This window comes from Pangasianodon hypophthalmus, chromosome 22 (genome assembly GCF_027358585.1).
Source record: "Pangasianodon hypophthalmus isolate fPanHyp1 chromosome 22, fPanHyp1.pri, whole genome shotgun sequence".
Classification (NCBI taxonomy): Eukaryota; Metazoa; Chordata; class Actinopteri; order Siluriformes; family Pangasiidae; genus Pangasianodon; species Pangasianodon hypophthalmus.
In genome coordinates, this window is record NC_069731.1 from 14,824,267 (window position 1) to 14,847,450 (window position 23,184).

The 23,184-nt window shown below is 38.5% G+C and overlaps 1 protein-coding gene across 2 annotated transcripts; it reads left to right on the plus strand.

The window, feature by feature from the left end:
• Positions 1-1,580: 1,580 nt before the first annotated feature.
• zfhx2 (zinc finger homeobox 2) lies at positions 1,581-22,245 on the plus strand. 2 transcript variants are annotated; one of them, XM_026937931.3, is made up of 6 exons: positions 1,586-1,723; positions 7,432-7,561; positions 8,570-8,728; positions 9,012-9,072; positions 9,204-13,261; positions 19,407-22,245. In XM_026937931.3, the coding sequence occupies exons 3-6, from the start codon at positions 8,588-8,590 to the stop codon at positions 19,767-19,769; spliced, it is 4,623 nt and encodes a 1,540-aa protein (XP_026793732.2). In that variant the 5' UTR covers positions 1,586-1,723; positions 7,432-7,561; positions 8,570-8,587; the 3' UTR covers positions 19,770-22,245. The 2 variants fall into 2 exon arrangements, with proteins under 2 accessions (XP_026793731.2, XP_026793732.2); XM_026937930.3 differs by lacking the exon at positions 7,432-7,561 and having other exon boundaries at positions 1,581-1,723.
• The last annotated feature ends 939 nt before the right edge of the window (positions 22,246-23,184 follow it).

Here is a 23,184-nt window from a genome sequence, read left to right on the forward strand (position 1 = left end):
GATTATGTGTAACCATACAAGTTGCTGTGTAAGCTGAACAACATTAAAAGACTGAAACTTTTTTTTTTTATGATTATACCTCGTATTTCCATCATAAAAACAGAATACACAGCCCTAGTTACATGGGAAAACCTCTGGTGTCTGATGACTAAAAGCAGTGTAACATGTATAAAATTATTTATTGTGGTAGTCTGGATAATGCAAAATGTAAACATAACATTCACAGCATTTTATTATATTGTTATTCTTTTACATTATGTTATATCTGACACTTTCACTGTCTCTTATTGTGCCTATTGTCCTGTTTTAGTAGTTATTGTATGGTCTTGTGCTGTTTGCACGTGCACTTTATGTAGTAATGTGTAGTCTCCTGTAGTTTTGTGTTGTTTTATGAAGCACCATGCTCCTGGAGGAATGTGGTTGAAATGAATGAATGGCTGAAATGACAATAAAGCCACATGACTTGACTTGGCTTAATGTTTAACATTTGAAAAGTGTTACTTATTTGAGTAAGACTTTTAGAAATCATACAGTACTGTGCAAAAGTCTTAGGCACCCTATTTTTTTTAGTACAAACTTTGTTATAAATTTTTATTTTATGACTTCTACATTATTGATTATTGATTGATGTTTGTATGTCAGTAAAGAAAGCAGCATATTACATAAGAGACACTTTTCAGACAAAAATACATAATGAAGGCTGCTGGGTTTTGCTGCAAAAATAAGAAGCGAGTGTGACTGTCAAAGTCTCCAGAAGAACTGTGGCTGGTTCTGCAAGATCCTCAGTAACAATTACAGCTCATTTCCTTATAAAACTGAACAAATTGTACCTGAGACTTCTATTTTTTTTTTAAACGCGAAGGATCATCACACCAAATATTGACTGTTTACTGCTCTTTATAGCATTTTTAAGTGTAGAAACATTTACTTTCATTATTTTTGAAGGCATCTTTGCTCTACAGCATTTCTTTGCATGTGCCTAAGACTTTTGTACTGTATTTTCACATTTTACATAATAGATACCACGATATACCACAAATGTATAGGAATGACCCTAATATAGAAACAATGGTGTATTAGGTTCAAGGTTCAAGGTTCGAGGCTCTTTATTTGCCATATACATATTACATACATGGGATGTGATGTAGTGAAATGTTTTTCCTTAGTGCCTCGTCCCACAGTGCAACAACGAACAGAACCAACAACGAACTAGATATACACACCCATAATAAAAAATATAAAGAATATAATAAAATCTAGTAGACTATATGATAAAGAAAGTTTAGCAGCCTTTAGAGGAATGTAATGTAGAATATGAATATGCAGAAATAGAATATGTTGAGTTGAGCTGTAGGTCATAGTATTAGAATGAACAGCAGCAGGAACTACTCTGAGTCGTGCTGTGATAGAAAAGTAATCAACAGCTTCTGACCAATCAGAATGGAGAGTATGAGCATTAATGAAAGGCAGTGAGTTAAAAGTGCACGGTGTTTAATGGGCTTATCGGTTTAGTTAATCACTGTGGCTGTGGGTGAAAATGCGTCCTGGTTAATGTGTGTGGGCTTTGGGGGGAGCTGTTGTGTGTTTACTACAGGCTACAGGGAGGGAGGGAGAGAGAGAGAGAGAGGGAGAGAGAGAGAGAGAGAACGAGAGAGAGAGAGAAGAAAAACTTTTCAGTGTTGTAGAGCGACAGGAAGCGCTGCAGTGAGTCGTCACCATGCAGGTAAACGCTTTCACTAATTGCTTTAGTGTTAATTAAACCACGTTATGGCTGAATTAAGCCCCGATTCTGGATGTTAGCGACTTGATTGCGCTGGAAAAAAAAAAACGGCGACTAATTGCTATAGCGTGTTGAATTCTTGCAGTGTGCGTTTGGTTGGATTTGGGGAGCTAAATTGCAAACTTTTGTGCCTCGTAGCTCTTTTTTGTAGCACGCCGTTTATTATTCGGGCGTTAATAACTGTGCACGACGATCAGAAAAATAGTTATGTTTGTCACTAATTGTGTTGTTGGTGAACGATGAAGTTAGGTGTCGAAGGGCAGGGTTCGGATTTGTTAAGCAATGTAAGAAGGGTAATCAGTGGGTATGTTTAAATTTATACCCATCTGTTAGAGGAATCTAAAGGCATTAATTAAATAGCTTTAGTCGGTGTAGGCCTCAGTTTCCGGCGGGCGGTGTGCACTGCGTACCCCACCAACAGGCTACAATCTGCGGATAAGGACACTAATCAAGGCCGTGGCTTTAAATGAGAAGGGGATAAAAACCTATTTACGAAAATTCAATTAGTGCATTTTGACTTTGACTCTGCTTTTTCGGTATAATACCAATCCACATCCCGGTTCGCTGTACAATTTGACTGTTTGTGCTTCAAGTTGTGGCTTTAATTTAAGTTAAAAGACGGCTCTTACAGCTTGATAAGCGATGCATAATTAGTTAGCTAGCCAATTTTGTTTAGTTTTTTTTTCTGGATGGCTAGGTGAGGTGGCAGGCGATTTTACTTCTTTGACTTAAATCGCTATATCGTAATGAAATGATCCTTACCTTGATCAAAGTTGGAATCGACTAGTGTTCAAAACAGACCGGAATGAGTGATCTTTAAACGTTAGGTTTCGTGATAATCGAGCTAATTGGAGTGTTAGCTAGCCAGGATAGCTAACCCTGCCAATTGGTTCTTGCTAATGAGGCTGTGGCTTAATTAACAAAATTATCAGGAGTTAACGGACGCCGTCGGGCTCTTAAATAAATCTGGATTACACGAAATGTTTCGTAGGTATCATTTTTGTAGGCTCTGTTGGACTTGGGTGAGTTCAGAGTACTTTTATTTAGGCGTGTAGGACAACTGTGTGTAGCACGAAAGCTAATTGGCGTAGCAGATAGACCACTGCAAATGGACACTATTGGCATTTCCTTAACAGTTGCATCATACAGCGACATTTCTCAATTCTGTCTCATGCAAATGAAGCCAAACTGCGCATAATTAATGATGAAGTAGTATTTTCAGCCTGAGGATTATTTAAATGATGTTCAGACGACGAGTTGTTTGTTTGTTTATTTATTTATTTTAAAGCGACATTACACTGCAGCAAAATCATCACGATGAGTTTTTGATGTGATTTGCAGTTGGCATCAGTGTTGATGTTATTATATAATCCTCAATCAATTTTTCTGATCATTGAAATCATTTCCAGCACCTCTACGGTGTTAATTAAGCTGTTAGGGTGGATTGTGTAATATTTACAAGTTACACTGCGTTGTCTTTAGCAATATAAATAGACTGTTTATTTATTTATATAGGCGTTTATTTATTTGCAGACATGTGGAGCAATGGAGCAATTGATAGGCAGCTAGTTTTTTGTTATAATATACAGTCTAATATTTAATCTTGCTTTATCTTGACCCCTTTACATCTCGTTTTAATGGGATATTAATTACACAGATCTGTAGGCGGCAGATAATTGACCATATTTGCTTCCATAGGGGGAAAAATAATTCTTCAAGCGTTCATTTGATAATTAAGGGTTCTGCTTCGAGCCCTTTCTGATAGGGAAACACACTGTTGTAGGTTTCTACACTGAACCCTTAAGAAGAACAATTAAAATAAGTTTTCTGAGAATGTTACTTCGTACCAAAATGATGGCACAGCACTATATTTCCTCTTTCTTAATACGGGTTATACCACAGAACTCTGACTCTGTGAACTCTCGGTTGAACTCTCAAATCTGATTGGTCAGAAGCTAAGGTTAATGCTGCGTCTACTAATTCGCCTACCATCCATCCTAAATAGTATCCGAGAGTAGAATTGGTGTGTCCCAAATCGTAGTGTGCTGAAATCAGTATCCCAAAGGTACCCGGATGGTCTACTATTTCCGGTAGATTTTTGAAGTGGAGACTTTTTCAGCGAATATTGCCCACAACTCCTTGTGTGAGGGAGGAGGAGTTTCGTGACCGTTTGCTTTGCTGAATTCAAGGACGCATTTTAGAGAGGTGTAAATGAAATGTGGAAAAACAAATCAAGGGAATGGTAAATTAAACTATATAGTATAAATTATATAAGGAATAATGAATGAATGAAGAAAAGCTGAAATGCAACAAGGAGTTTGTTTACGGTGACGGTGTGCATAACGAGGCAACGACCTGCTCTTCCATTACATGATGTGTTTGTTAGTATGTCCCAGTATTTGCATACTCTTTTGATATGCACTCAAAAGTATGTACTTTTTCTTCACAAAAGAGTACATACTTATAGTGCATAGTATAAGTAGGTGAATTGAGACGGAGCGTAAGTTTCTATAAGAGTAGCTCTAACAGTAATTCAAATGTATGGTGGACACTACACATAAGGCTAATAGTAAACATATTCAAAGAACATGTTATTTAACAAATAATAAGTAAGGGATAATCCAGGGCAAGGGGTGCATTACACGATTTTAATGCACGACGTGAAGGCAAAGAACCACCTGACGTGAAGCCTTTAATGCCTCTGCAGAATGCATTAAAACCGTGTAATGCACACCTAGCCATGGATTATCCCGCTTGTACCATGGTCACTTGGCAGCATTGACAATTTAAAGCCGTCATTGATGTTGCACACCTTCCAACCAATCAGAATAGAGTATTCAGGAGATGTTTAGGATTTATGGAAGGAGTCTCCAGTGTTAGAGCTTTAACAGTCAGTCGTTTATTTTGTGTTACGGGAAAGTCTTCAGCACAGGATTTTGTGCATTTTGGTTTCTTGATAGCATGACAAACTGCTTTTTTTTTGTCTTGTTAATGTTTAATGTTTTTTATTATTAGGAAAGAGACGAGAGGCTCATGACGCAGTGATTGTTCGTAGTTGTTCTAACAGGATGTGGTGCAGCTAACGATTATTTTGTATATAATTTTTTTTCTTTGATTAATTGGTTTGATCATTTAAAAAAATATTTTAAATACCAGAAAATATTTCTTTGCAGAATTTCATTCAACTAGCTAATACTGCTAATGAACTCTTAACATGAGAATATTATCCAGTGCTTATGTTAATCAAACGACGCTCCCAAACTAACGTAAGGTGACTGTATTCAGTACGTTGTTTTTCAGCTATAAGTCTTATTCAAGCCCTGATTTGTTCAATTCTGACCAGACAAATTCAAAATAAAGACAAAATAAATCTCTGCTGCCTGTCTCACTAACTTGAAACATTCCGATGCTAAATTAATTTTGCTTGCGGTAAGGTGAATACATGAATAGGTATGAGGTGAGTTGACTCTTAGTTTTTAATACCTCGATCAATGGGATTGACTTTACTGTGAGCCAGAACCAGGATAGTGACTTGGTAACACACAAGATATATTAAGATATATATTGTGTATGCTGTAAAAATGTAAAACTGTAGTGTTTATCAGAGCTACTGGGTCAAAAAAAAATTGTAACCAATTACGAGCTGATTGTTTTGAATAGCATTTGGTACTCGTTGCCCAACACTGCATAATGCAGAAGCAACATGAGTTGTGTTTAAGTGAGAAAACGTTAATCTTGTAGACCAATCATTCATTTGTGACCATGTTCAGTCACTTTTAATCGACTTGTCATACAAACTACCAACATTTTTGACAAAGTCTTATAAGATAACGTTTTCTGATTTCTGGCAGGAAAGATAAATATGACCATAACCGTGCAACACAGCTAGAAAACTAGATAAGCTAGGACAACTCTACACAGTTGTTAATCTGCATGGTTCAGCCAGGTATATTCCTGTTTCTCAGGTTCACAAACAAATGGTTAAAACTGAAATATTACTCGCATGAAAACATAAGTTATGTCATGAGGAAACAGCGTAGTGTAATGTGAAGTGTTTTGATACTTTAGAGCTGGTTGTACTGTTTCCTATTAAATTGTTGTGGTATAAGTGGAATGAAATGCTTCGGGACATGCTGTTAGAGGAAAATAATCAACTTTGCGGTGGAAACAGTAATTCTGTTTCATGTCAGGCTGCATCATAACCACACCACGTATTATAGCCAAAGCCTTCTTCACCACTATCAGAAACTTTATAAGGAGTGGATAAGGACAATGGCTATGCAGTTGTCCCCTCCCTGGAAATTGATATACTTGTTTTTGTTCTCTTAGTCTGTATTAATGCACTTAACTAGATAGTTGCCTCCGAAAGTATTGGAACGGCAAGGCCAATTCTTTTGTTTTAGCTATACACTGAAAGCGTTTGGGTCTGAGATCAAAAGATGAACATGAGACGATAGATCAGAATTTCACCTTTCATTTCCCGATATCTAGATGTGTTAAACAACATGGCAGCTTTGGTGGCAAATCACCAAAGAGCAAAAGTACTGGAACAGATAGTCTAAAAATAAATAACACTTAATATTTGGTTGGCTATCCCTTGCTTGTAATAACTGCATCAGACTGGTTTATCTTTTATAACAACAAATAGAAACCCAGGGCTCAAACCAAAAGTAGTTGTTCGGAGCTATTAATTGTTTAACAGGGCACACCTCGGCAAAAAGAAACACCTGTCAGTCACATGTTCAAGTATTGTTGATCACTTGAAAAATGGGTGGGTTCAAACAAAAGGTGTCATGTTCGAAGTTGTTTAACACACCTAGATATGTAAATATCAGGAAATGAAAGCTAAACTTCAGATCTGTCATATCATATTCATCTTTTGGTCTCCAGTGTATAGCAGAAACAAAATAATTGGCCTTGCCGTTCCAATACTTTCAGCGGGGACAGTAACTAGCTTGCCACACATCATTATATTATGTTAGCTGCCAATTTTTTTAACCTACAGTTAGCTAGGTCTCTGGGCAACCAAAACATGGAACTGGGCAACACACTGGAGCTTTTACTTGCCTGAGGGGCAGGCTAATCAATCTATTGGTCCACCACTGGACTTCCTCGCTAAGTTTCCAGACTGTTATTCTTGTTGAATTTCATTTGTTTTGGCTTAACCTCCATGGCTCTCAGGTGCCATCCACAAAAATTTCATGACCATTTTCTTGAGTTGAGGTGCATGATGTGTTCATGCATTTTGAGTGGATGCCAGACAGCAGTTGGATTGATGGATTGGTTGGAATTACTTCAGGAATATCATGTCATGTGACCTAATGTCATGTGATCATGAATTTTTGACCCAATCTTGATGGTAGATTGTGCTTATATCTTATAAATATCTCAATGAAAATTCCATTGAACATGACGCACATACAAAAAAAACAGATCTAACTTCACTTTCTAAATATGGAGAAATAACAACAATGACTTTGTTGACCTTTTATTAGCATTGTGATAGCACAGTTACTGTGCCAAAAAACAATGTTATTTGACACATACTGTATATAATCAACTGCGTGTTATGTTAACCTCCATGAATAAACATTTGGAACGTTCCTAAAATATTTCAGGGGGTTCAAACTTGAAATCCTCACTTTCCCTAGCTATACCTCTGGGTGTTGGCCTGTAGTGTGGTTCACTGATGGACTCCAAATCCTGAAAAGCTGAAAGGGTGCAAAGTCAAGAGAGATGGGAGACTAAAGACACGTTTGTTCTTAGCAGAGATAATCCTGTGTGAGTTACTCTTAAATCTCATTTTGAAAGTTATATATTTTTGATATGTATTTAAAAATAAACCCATCATCTAATAGTTAATACAGAAGAATGGGTTCTGTTAGACCTTCTTTTTTTCTAGGCAGGTCCTAATAACCATAGATTATGGCCCTTCAGAGGCTCACAAACATGCTGATGTGGCCTGGACAGAATTGGAGTTTGACACCCCTGGTGTAGGCAATAAACTAATGGTTTCTCTGCCCTATGTAGTTCATTATGTTCAAATTGTGAGCCATGTGGGATTCACCCAAACTCTGATTAACTTCGGAAATATCATGTCATGTGACCTAAGAACAACTATTGATCAAAGATGTTAGACTGTAGATACATATCCCTGAAACATAGTCAGTGTAGTAGAAAAAATATGTTGTCTCAAAATGCATTATTGGTTAAAAAAGCCATTGATAGGTGGAACTGAAAACACAGCGGTATAATTATAGGTATAATAAAAGGTGAACATGTACATTCCTCATTTTTTATTTTTACCTTATTTTACTTCTGCCACTGTTGCACAGCTACTGAAATGAGCATGACACTTACTGTAGGCTTATTTTCTGGAACGTAAACAGGCTGTTGTTGATGTATGTTTATTTTAACCACAGCTACCAAGTTAAAATAAAATCCTGTCAGTGCAGGTCCTAACTAGCTGTCTAGTTGCCATGCAATAAGCTAGTACTTAATAAACTCATGTGAGAAAAACATAAACTGTTATTCTGCATGCTATTTGAATTTGCAGTGTATGATAGCATTGAGAATAATAATTTGGCATAACAAATAAAATAAAGTGTATTTTTTGTTGGATTTTTAAAGAGGACAAAGAAGAACAGTCTTTTGGAGAATGTGAAATTATATATAGAATTATATAACTAAACTAAAGAAATCGTTTGTACTCTACAGAGGCCAGTCTGGTTTTAGGAGCAATCAGTATCATGCCATATATGATAGCTAACGGTGTCCCTTTTATTTCAGGAGGAGCTGGGAGAGACCATGGGTGGGGACAGCGATGGGGGTTCAGTGTGGCTGTGTCCTTTGTGTCAGCAAGGTCAATTAGACCGTGATGGTCTTGCTCTGCACCTGGCTGAAAAACACAGCGTGCTTCCTGCTTGTCTTGATAAGCTATTGGACATTGTGAGTAATTATTATTGTTATGTCAATGTGATCTCATGGAAAGTTGTGGTGAGGGTGATTTTGTTGCATTTTATTCTAGTGAACTCATAAACGCTACTACATTTTAATCTTTCCCTTACTTTCAATATTAATAATATGCATAATATTCATAATTTACATACCAGTTAAATTGTGTGGATTATGTGAAAGACTATAAATATTAAACAGTACCATTCATCACAATTCATAAGAATCCAACATAATTTACTGTAGCTTTTTAAAATTGTCTTTTTACATTGTTAAGGCGGCTCCCAAGCACTGTTCCAGTGACGAAGTCAGAGAGTCTGGTGCACAAAATGATATCAGTAAGTCTAGGCCTTGGTTTCCATTGCAGGCATTTACTACTAGTTAGATTTCATTAGCATTCATACCGATAGAAATGAATAAATTTTACAAAACAAATATCGATGTTCCATTTCATTTATTTTTTTTCAAGATGGGACATCACAGCAGCAGTGTTCAGAAAACTCGCCTTTAATGGAGACTCAGAATGAAGCTATCTCTAGTATAACTGACCAAGATGGTTCCTCCCAGGAAAAAGAGGTGTGTGATGAATTGGGAGGAGTGGGAAATGAAAACGACTGGAGTAACACGGAATCAAATCAAGATAATGTTACCCAGCCTGAAAGATCAGAAGCCTCCGTCAATGATGATAAATCCAATGATAAAAGCAATGCTGCTGCTGATGGTGATGTTAACCACCCTTTCAAGTGTCACGCATGTTTGGAATTCTTTCCCACTAGATCGGCATTGAGTGTACATTATAATTCAGCCACCCATATCCAAAGGATGAGAACAGGAGCAGGGAATGACAGTGATTCCTCAACCCCTGTTCTTGCTCGTCCTTATGTCTCTAACAAACCCTACCAGTGTGCAGTGTGTCGCGTCTCTTATAATCATGCCATCACCCTGGAAAGTCATTTAAAGTCTGTATTGCATCAGAGTCGTAGCAGGAATGCTGGAAATGCTGCAGCTAATTCCACAACAAATGCAGGAAATGGAAATGTAGCAGCAAATGTGGCAGCCACTACTGTGGCTAATACCACACAGTTAGCTTATGTTACGACCAGTAATTGTGTCACACAAGCAAGCCTGACTGCATCCCAAGCGATGACCAAAGATGAAGAACAGGTTAAGCCTCAGCCTGCACCCTCATTGCTTTCCTCCCCAGTGGCCTCAGCTCAGGCAGTATCAGCTTTTCTTACTCTCTTAACCTCTAGTCCAAACTCTGTTCCACACTCCATCCTCCCCTCTCTCTTTGCTGCTGGAACAGGTGCTGCACCAGGCACAGCAACTCCTCAACTAATAACCCAGCCTCAAATGCTAATGCCCCTTATCTTGAATGGACTCCAACCTCAGAGTCCGACCTCAGAATCCCCCAAACAACTTTTGCAGCAAACAGTGCCAGTCCTTGGTCTCAGTGCAGCACAGCAGGCTCTCTTGACCCAAGGACTTAGTGGTTTGCAAAGTCAGTGGGCTGCTTTTAGACTCTCCAATGCAGCGCAGATGCCTTCAGATGAGAATGACAATAGTGCTGATAAGGGAGCAGGCACAAAAGTAAAAAATGAGGAACCACAACAGGAGTCTTGTGATCAGCAAGTGCCACAGACATCTGAAGAAACCTGGACCACAGATGATGGTTCTGTGAAAAGCGCTGTTAATAAGGTAGAGATTAAACAAGAGTGCACAAGCTTAAAACATGAGAATAAAAGTGAGGATAGCATAGTATGCACTGACAAGAAGCAAGAGAAGGATGATATGGAAAGCACAGCTGAAGAGGGGGGTCTGGGAGAAAATGCAAAAAGAAGTTCTGATGCAAATAAAGACTCAGCAGGTCAGAACATTCAGTGTAGTTGCCCATCATCTTGTCTTACTGAATCCTGTCAGTCTCCTACACACAATGATAAACATACTGTTAACAGTTCAGAGGTGAAACATAGTCCTGCAAAATGCAACCCCTCAGACATTAACCTTGCCTTAATGTCCTCACAGCATAAGAGTGCCAAGGCTCATGCAACGTTGTCCTCAGGACCTCCAGTACTAACCGAGTTTCAGTCTCAGGTTCTGTGGGCCTTTATTGAGTCTCGAAATGAGGCTGATTCAGCAATTCCACCAAGAGAGGACTGTGAAGCCCTTGGCAGGGAAGTGGGACTAACTGAGGATGAGGTACGAAGGTGGCTGGTCGATGCCCGCCGTGCCAAAGAGAGACATAGTGCGGAAGGAATGGAGCATGATGAAATAGAAGGAAGCATTGAAGATGACGAAGGTGCTCTAATGATAGATGAAAGCGAATATGGACAAAGTCCATCAGCTGCCAGTAGTCATGCAATGGATCTCTCTAACAGTTCTGAAATACGCAAAGAAAAGGTATATAGCCAAAACCAAGGGGACTTGTGCTTAACCTCTGACTCAGAAAATGAAGAATTCTACACTTCTGTTATTGTGACAGATGAGGAAAGCCAAAGTAGCTCGTTGAAAGAAGAGCCAGGTAGCCCAGTTAAACAGCCTTCACAGATAGAAACATCAGGGGAAAGGTCAAGCGGTGGAGGAAAGGTTCTCCGCTCCACTACAGTCTTCCTTTCAGATGCAGAGGATGAAGATGAAGATCAGAGTGCAAAAAATAAAAAGAGAAAGAGGGAGATAGATAAGGAGGAATCAGAATGCAAAAAGGAGAGGCATGATGCTGATCTTGATCTACAGTTAGAAGCACAAGCTGATCCTCCTACTCCTCTTTCGGTTACAGTTGACCATCAAGGTCTTCCAGCTGGAATCTTGCATCCCTTGCCTCTTTCCCTTTCTCTGGCCCCATTTTCTACTCAGTTATTCAGTCCCTATGTCCTCTCAGTTCCATCATCTGTTGTTGGAGTTGGTGTTTCTGAAGCAGACCGAGCCAAAGTAGCGAACTTCACAAGTCCTTCAACTGTTACTCGCACTCAAGCTCCATTTTCTGACCCACTTCATGGAGCAGCCATTGGTTCTCTTGCGCAGTCCACCCAGTTCGTGTCCAATGGCAGTGAATGTGAGTCTGCCTTAGATCTCAGTATAGGGAAACATCAAAGTTCAACAACCTCCGCCTCTGTCTCAGCAAACAGCAAGGTATCTCTACAAAAGACTGCTTTGCTTGATGGTCTTGGATTAAGGCCTACAACGGTTGGTGTCCCTGCAGATGGGAGTCTTATTGTTGTTCAGGTAAAGCCTGATACTGCCATTACAATCCCAAATACTAACACTACCATTGGTAACCACAATAGCTTGAGTAAGACAAGCACAGTGTTCATGAGGGCTGCAGAAAAAGTAAATGCCTCCTTAAAAGAGAGTGAACAAGAAAAGGCAAGAGACCAAAAAAGAACTAATGCAAGAAGGTTCAGGGATATGAGAAGGTCCAGGACTATCATTCAGGCTGACCAGCTTGATGTGCTGTATGGATGTTATTTCAAAGACCCAAACCCAGGAAAGCATGAATTTGAACAAATATCAGAGTGGGTGCACCTGCCAAAGAAGGTGGTACAGATTTGGTTTCAGAACATGAGGGCTAGGGAGCGTAAAGGAGAAGTTCGCTTTATCAGTGATGGCACATTGGCAGCTGTAGGTAAACCACTTATAAAGTTTACTTGGCCACTAACTAAGCCCATTTTTTCAAGTACCCCCAAATCCAACTCAAGCCCAACAACTCCGGGCTGGGTCCCATCTAAGCCACAAACCGGAAATGACACCCAAAAGACAGAAAAGCTTATGGAGGTCAAAGAACCACAGAAAATCCCTATCCAAGGTCTGAGCAGGCCAAAGGAAATGGCATCAACTACCACTGCCAGCAGTACAACATCAGCACTCAAGACAAAAGGTGAAGCAGTGAATGCATTTACAATGGTTAAAATCGCCCCCAAAGCTGTGGCCCCATTAGTTACAGTTCCAATTCTGACCAGTAGCTCTGCCATTCCACAAAACCCTCAGAAGACCAAGCTGGAGGGACAGAGTGAAGCAGACAGGACAGAGGATAAGGATGGACAAGATCAAGAAAAACACATCCCTGGGACAACCAACCGCATGGTTCCAAAAGTATCCACTACGCCAATTAACAAATCTCCAACTGTGGCAACTCAGAAACATAATGGCATTAATTATTGGTCTCAGAAGGGTCAAATTAAGATAAATACTTTGTCCAGGGAACAGCTGGGCTTGAGCACCCCACGCCCTATCATCACTTCAACTTCTGTCGTAACTCCGTCCATGACAGTTACTTCACCACCATCCAGTCAAAACCAAAAAGAAGCAAATTATATTCAGCAGCACTCCACCCCGAGAAGACCACGAACACACTTGAACTGTCTTCAGCTGTCCATTCTCCAGTCTTGCTATGAGACCTGTGCCCATCCTAATGCATTAGAGTGTGAAGCAGTGGGGACAGAGCTTGGTCTTCCACTTAAAGTGGTGCAGATCTGGTTCCAAAACACACGTGCCAAGGAGAAGCGTTGGAGGCTACAACAAGAGAAGCTGGTAAGATCATCTTTACACTTTAAATAAGCATGTTTACTGGTAACTACAGATAAGGCTTGTCAGTTCAAGCTAGCCACCTTGTACCAGTGTGTACATCAGAGTAAGCTTTAAGGATGCTCTCTATCCAGTGTAGCAACTGTTTTTTTTTTTTTCTCCATTTAAACTATACCTGTCCATGTAATTCTTCATACAGTTCAAGAAAGTGATTAGTGTCCACAAGCATATCTACAATGAGAGGAAATAAGTATTCAGACACAGTTTGCCATTTAGTATCCACTTTATTAGGAACACCTGTACATTCATGCAGTTATCTAGTCAGCCAATCATGTGGCAGCAGCACATTGCATAAAGTCATGCAGGTACAGGTCAAGAGCTTCAGTTAATGTTCACATCAGACATCAGAATGAAGACAAAGTGTGATCGTGGCATGGATGTTGGTACCAGATGGGCTGGTTTGAGTATTTCAGAAACTTCTGATCTCCTGGGATTTTCACACACAACAGTCTCTGGAGTTGACACGGAATGGTGTGAAAAACAAAAACCATTGAGTGACAATTCTATAGAGAGGTCAGAGGGAAATGGCAAGATTGATTTGAGCTGTCAGGAAGGATATAGTAACTCATGTAATCACTCTTTGCAACTGTGGTGAGCAGAAAAACATCTCAGAATGCACAAAACATCGAACCTTGAGGTAGATGGGCCAGGTCCCAGTCCCATCAGTCTAGAACAGCAATCTGAGGCTATCATGGGCACAGACTCATCGAAATTGGACAGTTGAAGATCACCTGGTCTTTTTCCAGTCTCACACTGTCCAGTTGTGGTTAGTCTGATTCCTGTTCTTGACTGACAGGAGTGGAAGCTGGCCCATCCACCTCAAGGTTTGATGTTTAGTGCATTCCGAGATGCTTTTCTGCTCAACACGGTTGTAAAGAGTGCTTATTTGTGTTATTCTAGTCTTCCTGTCAGCTCAGACCAGTCTGTTCATTCTCCGCTGATCTTATCAACAAGGTGTTTCAGCCTTCAGACCCTCTCCATACAGGTTGTTTTTTGTTTTTCGCACCATTCTGTGTAAACTCTAGAGACTGTTGTGTGTGAAAATCCCAGGAAATTTCAGCAGTTTCTGAAATACTCAGACCAGCCCATCTGGGACCAACAACCATCCCATGGTTAAAGTCACCAAGATCACACTTTTCCTCCATTCTGATGTTTGATGTGAACATTAACTGGAGTTCTTGACCTGTATTTGCATGATTTTTTTGCATTGTGCTGCCACACTATTGGCTGGTTGGATAACTGCATAAATGAGCAGGTGTACAGGTGTTCCTATTAAAGTAGACAGTGAATATATACAGATTTATTTCAGATTTACACATGCAACTATGAATAAATAAGTACAAAAGAGATGTTTAAAAAAAAAAAAAAAAAGCAAAATTAATGGGAGACAAGGATTCGGGCACCACAGATTACCAGCATTAGTACATTCTTGTAGAGCTGGCAATTACAGCTTTGAGACATCTACTGTAAGATGTAATTAGCTTTCTGCAGTATTGTGGTTCAATTTTGACCCATTCTTCCTGGCAAATCGTCTTCAATTCCCCAAGGTTACGAGGGTTACTCTGATGAATTAGCACTTTCATAATAAATTTTCATTAATTTTTGATGGGACCCAAATCAGATGAGCTAAGCCAGGCAAAGTCTTCTTCAGTTATTTTGGCTGTATGTTTGGGGTTGTTGTCTTGTTGACCCATCCACCTTCTCCCCACATTCAGTTTCTTGCCTGATGAGATTAAATTCTTCTCTAATTTGTACTTCCTATAATGACGTGTAATGCCCCAGTACCATTTTCAAAGGAACATGATGAGCCAAATTATTGCCAGAGTTTTTGTTTCATCTGACCAAAAAGTATTGTTTTTCTTTTTTTTTTTTTTTTTTATTAAGCAGTGGAGTTTTGTGTGGGGTGCAGGAACAGAAATGATTTTGGTGCATACTATAGCTTATTGTTCTCTGTGTAACTGTTCTTCCTGCTGCTTTCAGGTCGTACTGCAGCTCTTTTTGAGTGACTGCTGGCTTACCGCACTTAGCAATAGTCTGAAAGTGCATTGGGAAACCTTGTGTGGTGCACCTGTCCAGGGATGATTAGTTGTACTTCCATGAACTTTCCTTTTGCATGTTATTAAACCAGTTGTACTGACAGTGATGTTCAGGGTCTTTGCTAGGGCTCTGTAGATTTTTCTATTTAAGTGTTTAATAATGTTGTCCCTGAGAACATCAAGAAGCACCTTCACCATGAATGCTACCTTATGTGTTAGCCAATTGTTGGGAAGATTCCTATGTCTTTTATAATGACATCAGGTGTAATTTGTGAAAGAATATTTTTGCCACATTTATATCTGATTTGTAACTGATGAAACTGATTTATTTTTATGTAACCTTTATGCACATACTTTAGTGTACAATGGATATAAAAAGTCTACACACCCCTGATAAAATGGCAGGTTTTTGTGAAGTAAAAAAAAAATGAAATGAAGATCATATCATCCAATCATGTCAGAACTTTTCCCACCTTTAATGTAAAATTGCAGTGTATACAAATAGAGTGAAAAATTATCAAACATTTTTTTTAGGGAAAAAAAGAAAAGTAAAAAAACTTACAATAACCTAGTTGCATAAGTGTGCACACCCCTAAACTAATACTTTGTTGAAGCACCTTTGGATTTTATTACACCACTCAATCTTTTGATTAAGAGTCTATCAGTGTGACACACCTTGACTTAGCAAGATTTCCCCCACTCTTTCTTCCAAAAACATTCTAGAGCAATCAAATTGTGAGGGCATCTCCTGTGCACAGCTTGCTTCTGGTCACCCCACAGATTTTTAGTTGGATTCAGGTCTGGGCCTGGGCTAGGTCATTCAAAAACATTGAGCATACTAGCAGATGCCTGAATGTTTTGCACTAAAATTGACTGGTATTTGTAGCTATATGATTTCCCATCCTTGATAAAAGCTGAAGTTCTGGCTGGAGAAAAGCAGCCTTAAAACATGATGCTGCCACCACCATGCTTCTCATTGGGTATGGTGTTATGTGCTTTTTTTTGTATCAAACACATCTTTTCGAATTATGGAATTATTATTATCTTTTTGTAATTGTTCTCATCAGACCATAACACATTTTGCCACATGGATTGGGGTGATTTAGTTGGGCTTGGATTTTTTTTTGTGAGAAAGAGCTTGTCTAGCCACCCTACCCCATAGCCCAAACAGAAGAATATGAGAGATTGTTGTCACCTGCAGAGAATAATCAGGACTTGTCAGATATTCCTGCAGCTCCTTTAATGTTGCCATAGGTCTCTTGGCAGCCTCCTTGGTAAATTTTTGTATTGTCCTTTTGTAAATTTTGGAGGCATCTCCTATTATTGGTAATGTCACTGTGTCTGAATACTTTTTCCCTATTAATTTTGGTTTTTGAACATATTTTTTATGCTTATGAATACATCCTTTTTTTTGTTCATATTTACTATTATAAAGTTAAAGACATTATGTGTAAATTTGAAGCGGATATATGCACTGGAAGTATATTAAACAAAGCCAAAAGTGTCCGAATACTTATTGACACTCACTGTAGATTTTGTTACAGAACTGGCCTGAATTGTATAGTTCCTAGCTTGTGGTAAGGATGTGCACAAGTATTCAAATAGCCAGTTAACCGTTTGCAGCACCAGTCTGGCAATGTTTCGACACAGAGAGTAGCATTGCCGTGGTATGCACAAAAGAGATCAAACATTTTCAATAATGTCCAGTACAACTCCTTTAAAAGTTTAAAACACCAGTTGGGTAACTTTGTTTCAAATGTAGTATATTTTACACCAGACCAGAAGTGACACTGTGGCATTGTCTTCACTGCTCCACGACACAATTTCTCACCAAACACTGCTTTCATGTTGAGCATTCATTTTTGTATTTTCACCAGATCAGGAAATATGCAGATATGCACTCACCGTCCACTTCATTAGGAATACCACATTCATTCAGTCACTCAGTCAGTCAGTTGCGTGGCAGCAATGCAATGCATAATATCATGCAGATACAGGTCAAGAGCTTCAGTTAATGTTCATATCAAACATCGGAATGAGGAAAAATGTGATCTCAGTGACCTTGACTGTGGCATGGCTGTTAGTGCGAGACAGGTTGGTTTGAGTATTTCACTGCTGCAGAACTACTGATCTCCAGGGATTTTCACACACAGCAGTCTTTAGTTTTTACTCAGGGAAAAAAAATAACATCAAGTGAACAGCAGTTCTGCAAGTAGAAACATCTTGTTGATGAGAGCAGTCAAATGAGAATGGCCAAACTGGTTTAAGCTGATGGGTTGTCTCTTGCCACTCTTTAAACCGTGGTGAACAGAAAAGCATTTCAGAACACATTAAACTAGGGATATCCCGATCAAGTTTTTTTCCCCGATCCTGATCCGAGTCATTTACTATTGAGTATCTGCTGATACTGAGGATCTGCTGAGTCCTGATCTGATTCATTTTTTTTTATTTTATTTTTTTTTTTTTTAAATAAATTAACAAAGTAAACAAACTAAAAATATTTTATATGGCTCTTATCAATTAAGAACCATGGTTCTTATCTTAACAGTTCCACTTAGTGCAGCACTGGTTTTCTTTTTTTTTTTTTTTTTTTTTTTTTTTTTTTAAACAAAATAACTAAGTAAACAAACTTAAATATGTCTTTAGAAATAGCTCTTATTAATTCCGCTTAGTGCAGTAGCAGTCACATCTGATAAAAGACCTCGTAGGTGGTCACGAACCTTGTTGTAAAGCTCCGGTAGAGCAGTGTCTGAAATGTAGGGCGTACCATGTCTACAAAAGCTCCAAAAGATGGCGAAAACCTGTATTCTTTACCACAGCAATGAGTTGGTCATCCAAAGCGATGAATTCAATTACCCTCTCTGTAATCTTTTTGGCCTTTTTGCTCTTGCTGTCAAGAAAATTTTTCTCTCCTTTTAAAAGTGCACTGAAGAGTGTGTTGCTTCAGTGCAGCCTTTGCCTGAGTTACCTGAGTGAACTTGCTGTATCCCGTTGAGTGTTTAGTTTTTAAGGGCGTATCAAATTGGTAGTTGCTACCGCCTCGTGAAATGCATGCATTGTAGACATGACAAGTGACCGTTGGAAATGCTTTCATTTTCCAATTTAAAATATTTCTGCAATACACTGCAGACATTTTAGCTGTGTAGTCCTGCCACAAATTGTGCTCTCCATGACAGGTGAAGTAAAACAAGGGATCAGGCTTCGGTTAGTGCTCAATAATGCTGATGGAGATAAGTTTAAAAAAAAAAAAAAATGCCTTAATTGGCCCTGATAACGATCTTTGAGATCGGCTCGGTACATCCTTACATTAAACCTTGAGGTTGACCACATGGGGTCCATTCCTATCAGCCAAGGACAAAAATTTGAAGCTACACTGGGCACAGGTTCATCAAAACTGGACAGAGGAAGATTGGAAGGGGGAAAAAAAAAAAAAACAGGCGGCGGTTTTCAGATCTTCAGTTGTCAGATCAGATGTCCAGTTTCAGTGAACCTGTGCCCACTGTAGCCTCATATTCCTGTTCTTGGCAGACAGGAGTGGTCTACTGTTCTAGCCCACAGAACTGCTGCTCACTGGATGTTTTTTGTTTTTCATACCATTCTGTGTAAAGTCTAGAGCCTGCTATGTATGAAAATCCCATGAGATCAGCAGTTTCTGAAATACTTAAACTAGCCCATCTGGAACCAACAACTAAGCAAAGTCACTGAGATCACATTTTCCTCTATTCAGATGTTTGATGTGAACATTAAGTAAAGCTCTTACTTGTATTGGCATGATTTTATCATGATGCTGCCACATATTTGGCTGATTAGATAATTGCATTGATGTGTGATGGATGTATGAACTTGCATTACAATTTTGGTCACAAAATTTGTTAATGCAGTGAGATTTTAACTTCTTCACCCTGTGAAACTTTCACCCTAAAACTTTAAGTTTGAAATTTAACTGATGCCAGTTAATTGATGCCTTTGTTAGTTGATGCCTTTGGAACTTCTGAATTTTGCTCTTGAAGAAATTGGAATGAAAATACACTTCTCTCTTGTTTCCCTTCATACAGTCTCCTAATTCCAGTGATCCTTCCAAGAAGTTGGACATCAGCTCGGGCACTTACCTACAGTACAATGCGCTCAGAGCAAACCGTCCAATTCTGCCCAAACCAGTACAACTGACAGTTCTGGAAAGTTCTCAGTCACCTGCCGCGGGTCAGCCAGCAGCTCGCGAAACACTAAGAGGGAAATGCGAAGTGTGTAACGTAGAATTCGAGTCCAGAGCCGCTGCACGAGACCACGTTTTCTCTCCTCGGCATCTTGCAACACTGCGAACCACTAACTTTGGTCAGTCTGCAACACAAATTAACAATGGATCGGCTGGTGTTGTGAGCCAGGCTTCTTCAAGATCACCAGCTAGCAGCACTAGCTAAGAAATGAACTTAAGCTGCTTCATTAAGTGGACCCACTAGGCTCTTATGCTTTTAATCGGCAAAGAAAAGGTGCTCGTTTTTAAAGCTAATGATCTTTTAATTCTGCACCATTACAGTGGGCCTGAAGAACTCTCCACTTTTGGATGTCAGCGAGATTTGATCCTAAACAGAACTTATTTCAATGACTTGTTGCCACATCATTTCACTAATAATAATCAAATGAATTGGTTATACTGGACATGCAATTGCTTATGTTGTAACGGTCTTGTTTTATGTCTTTCACTGCTTTGTCTCTGTTTTAAACATCTGTTTCTTTTGTGCTTGTTTATTATCCTTTTTTGCTAATTCAAAACACTCTGGCTGTTTGGGAAAATCTAGCAATGGACCACCTGAAACTCATCAAAAGTTATTCAGCGATTACGTACATGGTACTGCTTTTGCTTGAGCCTGAATGGTGTTCGGCATTGGAGTTTTAATTCAGAGTTCTTATATTTTGATCAAATTCTATTCGATTTTTAAAACGTCATCATTGGGAGTTTTTTGCCTGACAAAGTGAATAAGATCATGGGTGTATAAAAAATGTACAGATAGCTGATGCGAAGTAAATAAGACCGTAGGCAAGTGCCGATATTTAAATGTCACAACAATTGCTTTATCACATTTTACAATATTATCACAATATAGAATCAGAAACATGCTTTTGGACATTTTTGTAAGACTGTTATGGAATTCTAGTGAACAGAATTATGGGATACCTGCAATGCCGCTTCAGATTTGCCCAGAATAAGGGCCCATAGAAGACAGCTGTCTTTATGTTGCCTTCAGGATGGGATAGTTTATCTTGGGGCAGAAATGCTGCCTAAGTAGGTAGCCTCCTTCCAAATGAAAGGTGGTGATATATTAAGTGTCCACAGTAATATTGCGATATATTGTAAAATCAATTATCGGCACATACAAATAAAGTATATATTGTTTTTTAGAAACTGAGGGAGATGGCAAGTGTTCTGAATCCAGACACTCTAGGAGGCTGTTAATGAAATGACAGCTCCTCCGTTTGCCATCATGACAATCATACATTTTTTTTTTTCAAACTCCACTGGCTAAATCGAAAAATGTCAAATGGTTGTCGTGCAGCACTTTCTTCCTTTAAAGGTCTGAAATATTTTAAGGTTTCCATACTGCTTGGAATAAATGTTTGTATTATAGTGATTTACTGTATGTCAGATTTTACTGAAGTGTTGCCAGCTTTTGCTGTATTTTATTAACACATGGACAGGAAAGGATCAGACCTAGCCGCTGTGCAAAAAGCCAAAGTTAATTCTATATGCTAGCGCAATTTTAAATGATTTTGATATAAATTTGTGCAACAACAAAATTATATGAATTGTATTTCTCCACTTTGTTGTTTTTCCCTCTTCAGTTTGTCATAACCCTAATGTGTTACAAATAATCACTGCTTGCACCAGGTTTTTATGGGAGATAAGTCATTTTATACCCTTTTCCTCATTGTGTTTTATGTGGGTGCAAACTGAGTACTTGTGCTGGGTAGGAACGTTTTTCTAATGCATCTCCAGCTGACCACGAGGTACTTTCAGTGGTTTTTGACAAGTGTCGATTTGTTGATACGGAAACTACTCAGTGCGACAATGTGTGTGTTTGAAGGAAACGAAATACTAAAGAGAACTGTCATTTCATTTTTTTTTTAAGTTGTATATTGTTATTCTTATTATTAATGTTACTATTAATAGTTTAACAAGATGCAAAACTAAAAGGTAACTTTCTAAAAGGAACTCTATTATGAAAATGGTATTCCAAAGTTAATCATCTTTCTCTTGCTTTCTGTCAAAAAAAAAAAAACAAAAAAAAAAAAACAAACCAAAAAGCATTTTGAGAGAGAGAGTTTTGTAATGGATTTCCCACACCTTGACACTTTGAGCAAGTCCAGGAAGGACTTTGACATATTAAGCTGAAAGTGTGTGTATTTCAGCCAAAACAAAGTGGAGCACTTGGATGTGTGATGATTCAGAGGCGTGTGGCGTTTTTTTAACGCACCTCCGTTATTTTTTAAACACTCTGTGTTAAGCTGTAGCTCGTGTTCACTGAGCATGAACTGAACGCAGTGCTAAACAATGGGATCACACAGTGTTGCACTGTTCAAAGTTGAGAGGTGGTGCAGAGACCTGCTTTTTGACTGATTATTTTTTTTGTTTCCATTAACACTTATCACTTATAACTACTACTTGCTATTGTTTTCATTACTATTATCACAGTTTGATTATTATTAATTCATTACGGTTTTTAATAGCATCTTTATCTTCATTGAGATGGTCTTGGTATACTGCGAACTGATGGTGAAAGTGTTGTTATGAACTATTAGAATATTGTTTAAGCTTGTTTTTCCCCTACACTTGTACCTTCATTTTGTGTTGGATCTCCTTTGTTTTCTTATACAGAAAAATAAACTGAACTTCACTTAGTGGTGTTTTATTTGTCGACCCAATTAACCATTGAAACTTTTTTTTTCTTTTAATACTGCTATGTTATATCACAGTTCTGTGTATTTTTTTTTTTTTTTTTTGAAAGATGATGTAATATGCTACTCCTTTTAACCTGCTGGTAGATGCTACAAATTTACTTTATTATTATTATCATTATTATTATTATTTATATGCCATTGCTTGACTTTGAAAAGGTCAGATACTGATCAAGCATGGTTTGTAATTTGCATGCCTGTTTTTAAAGAGCTGTCTTTCTCCCACAAATCTAAACCACATTCAAGTCTCTGAATTACTTTCTCTAGCAGTTGTTTTTTTTTTTTTTTGTATTTTTTTTTGGGTAAGTGTTGACCAAAGTGCAAGCTTCACTGCAAAGAACCACACACTTTTATGGATTTTGCAATAAGTAGTAAAACATTTAAAAATAAAAATTTGCCCCATTAATAAAATCAGTGCGTTCACTTACATGTCTGTATATTTGGGCAGGAGCATTTCTGTACAGTGTAATATGTTTAACAAGTGACACAGGGGTTGTTTGAACCAATCAGATGCTGACGTTTCATCCGGGTCTTTTATCAGTGTGAACTCTATCTGGCAGTTGACTATCTGGAGAAGATGCTAGCTAATCTAACGGACGCAAAGTTCTGGCTTCACCCTTATTTATTTATTTTTTTTAATCAGAATAATGCTAAGTGACACCACTGGCACTACAGGAGAGCTAGCATGCGAGTTAGTTAAGATTATTCACACGCAAATACTGACTGGACTGACTCTTTTATATAATTCTTTTTTTTTTTTTTTAAATACTGAAAAAGAGCACACAATTTAAACTGGACATACACTGTGTTATCTGTAAGTCAATCACAGCCATAAATTACCAAACTTTAAAAGTGGGTTGCCTGTGATTGATTATGAGTATT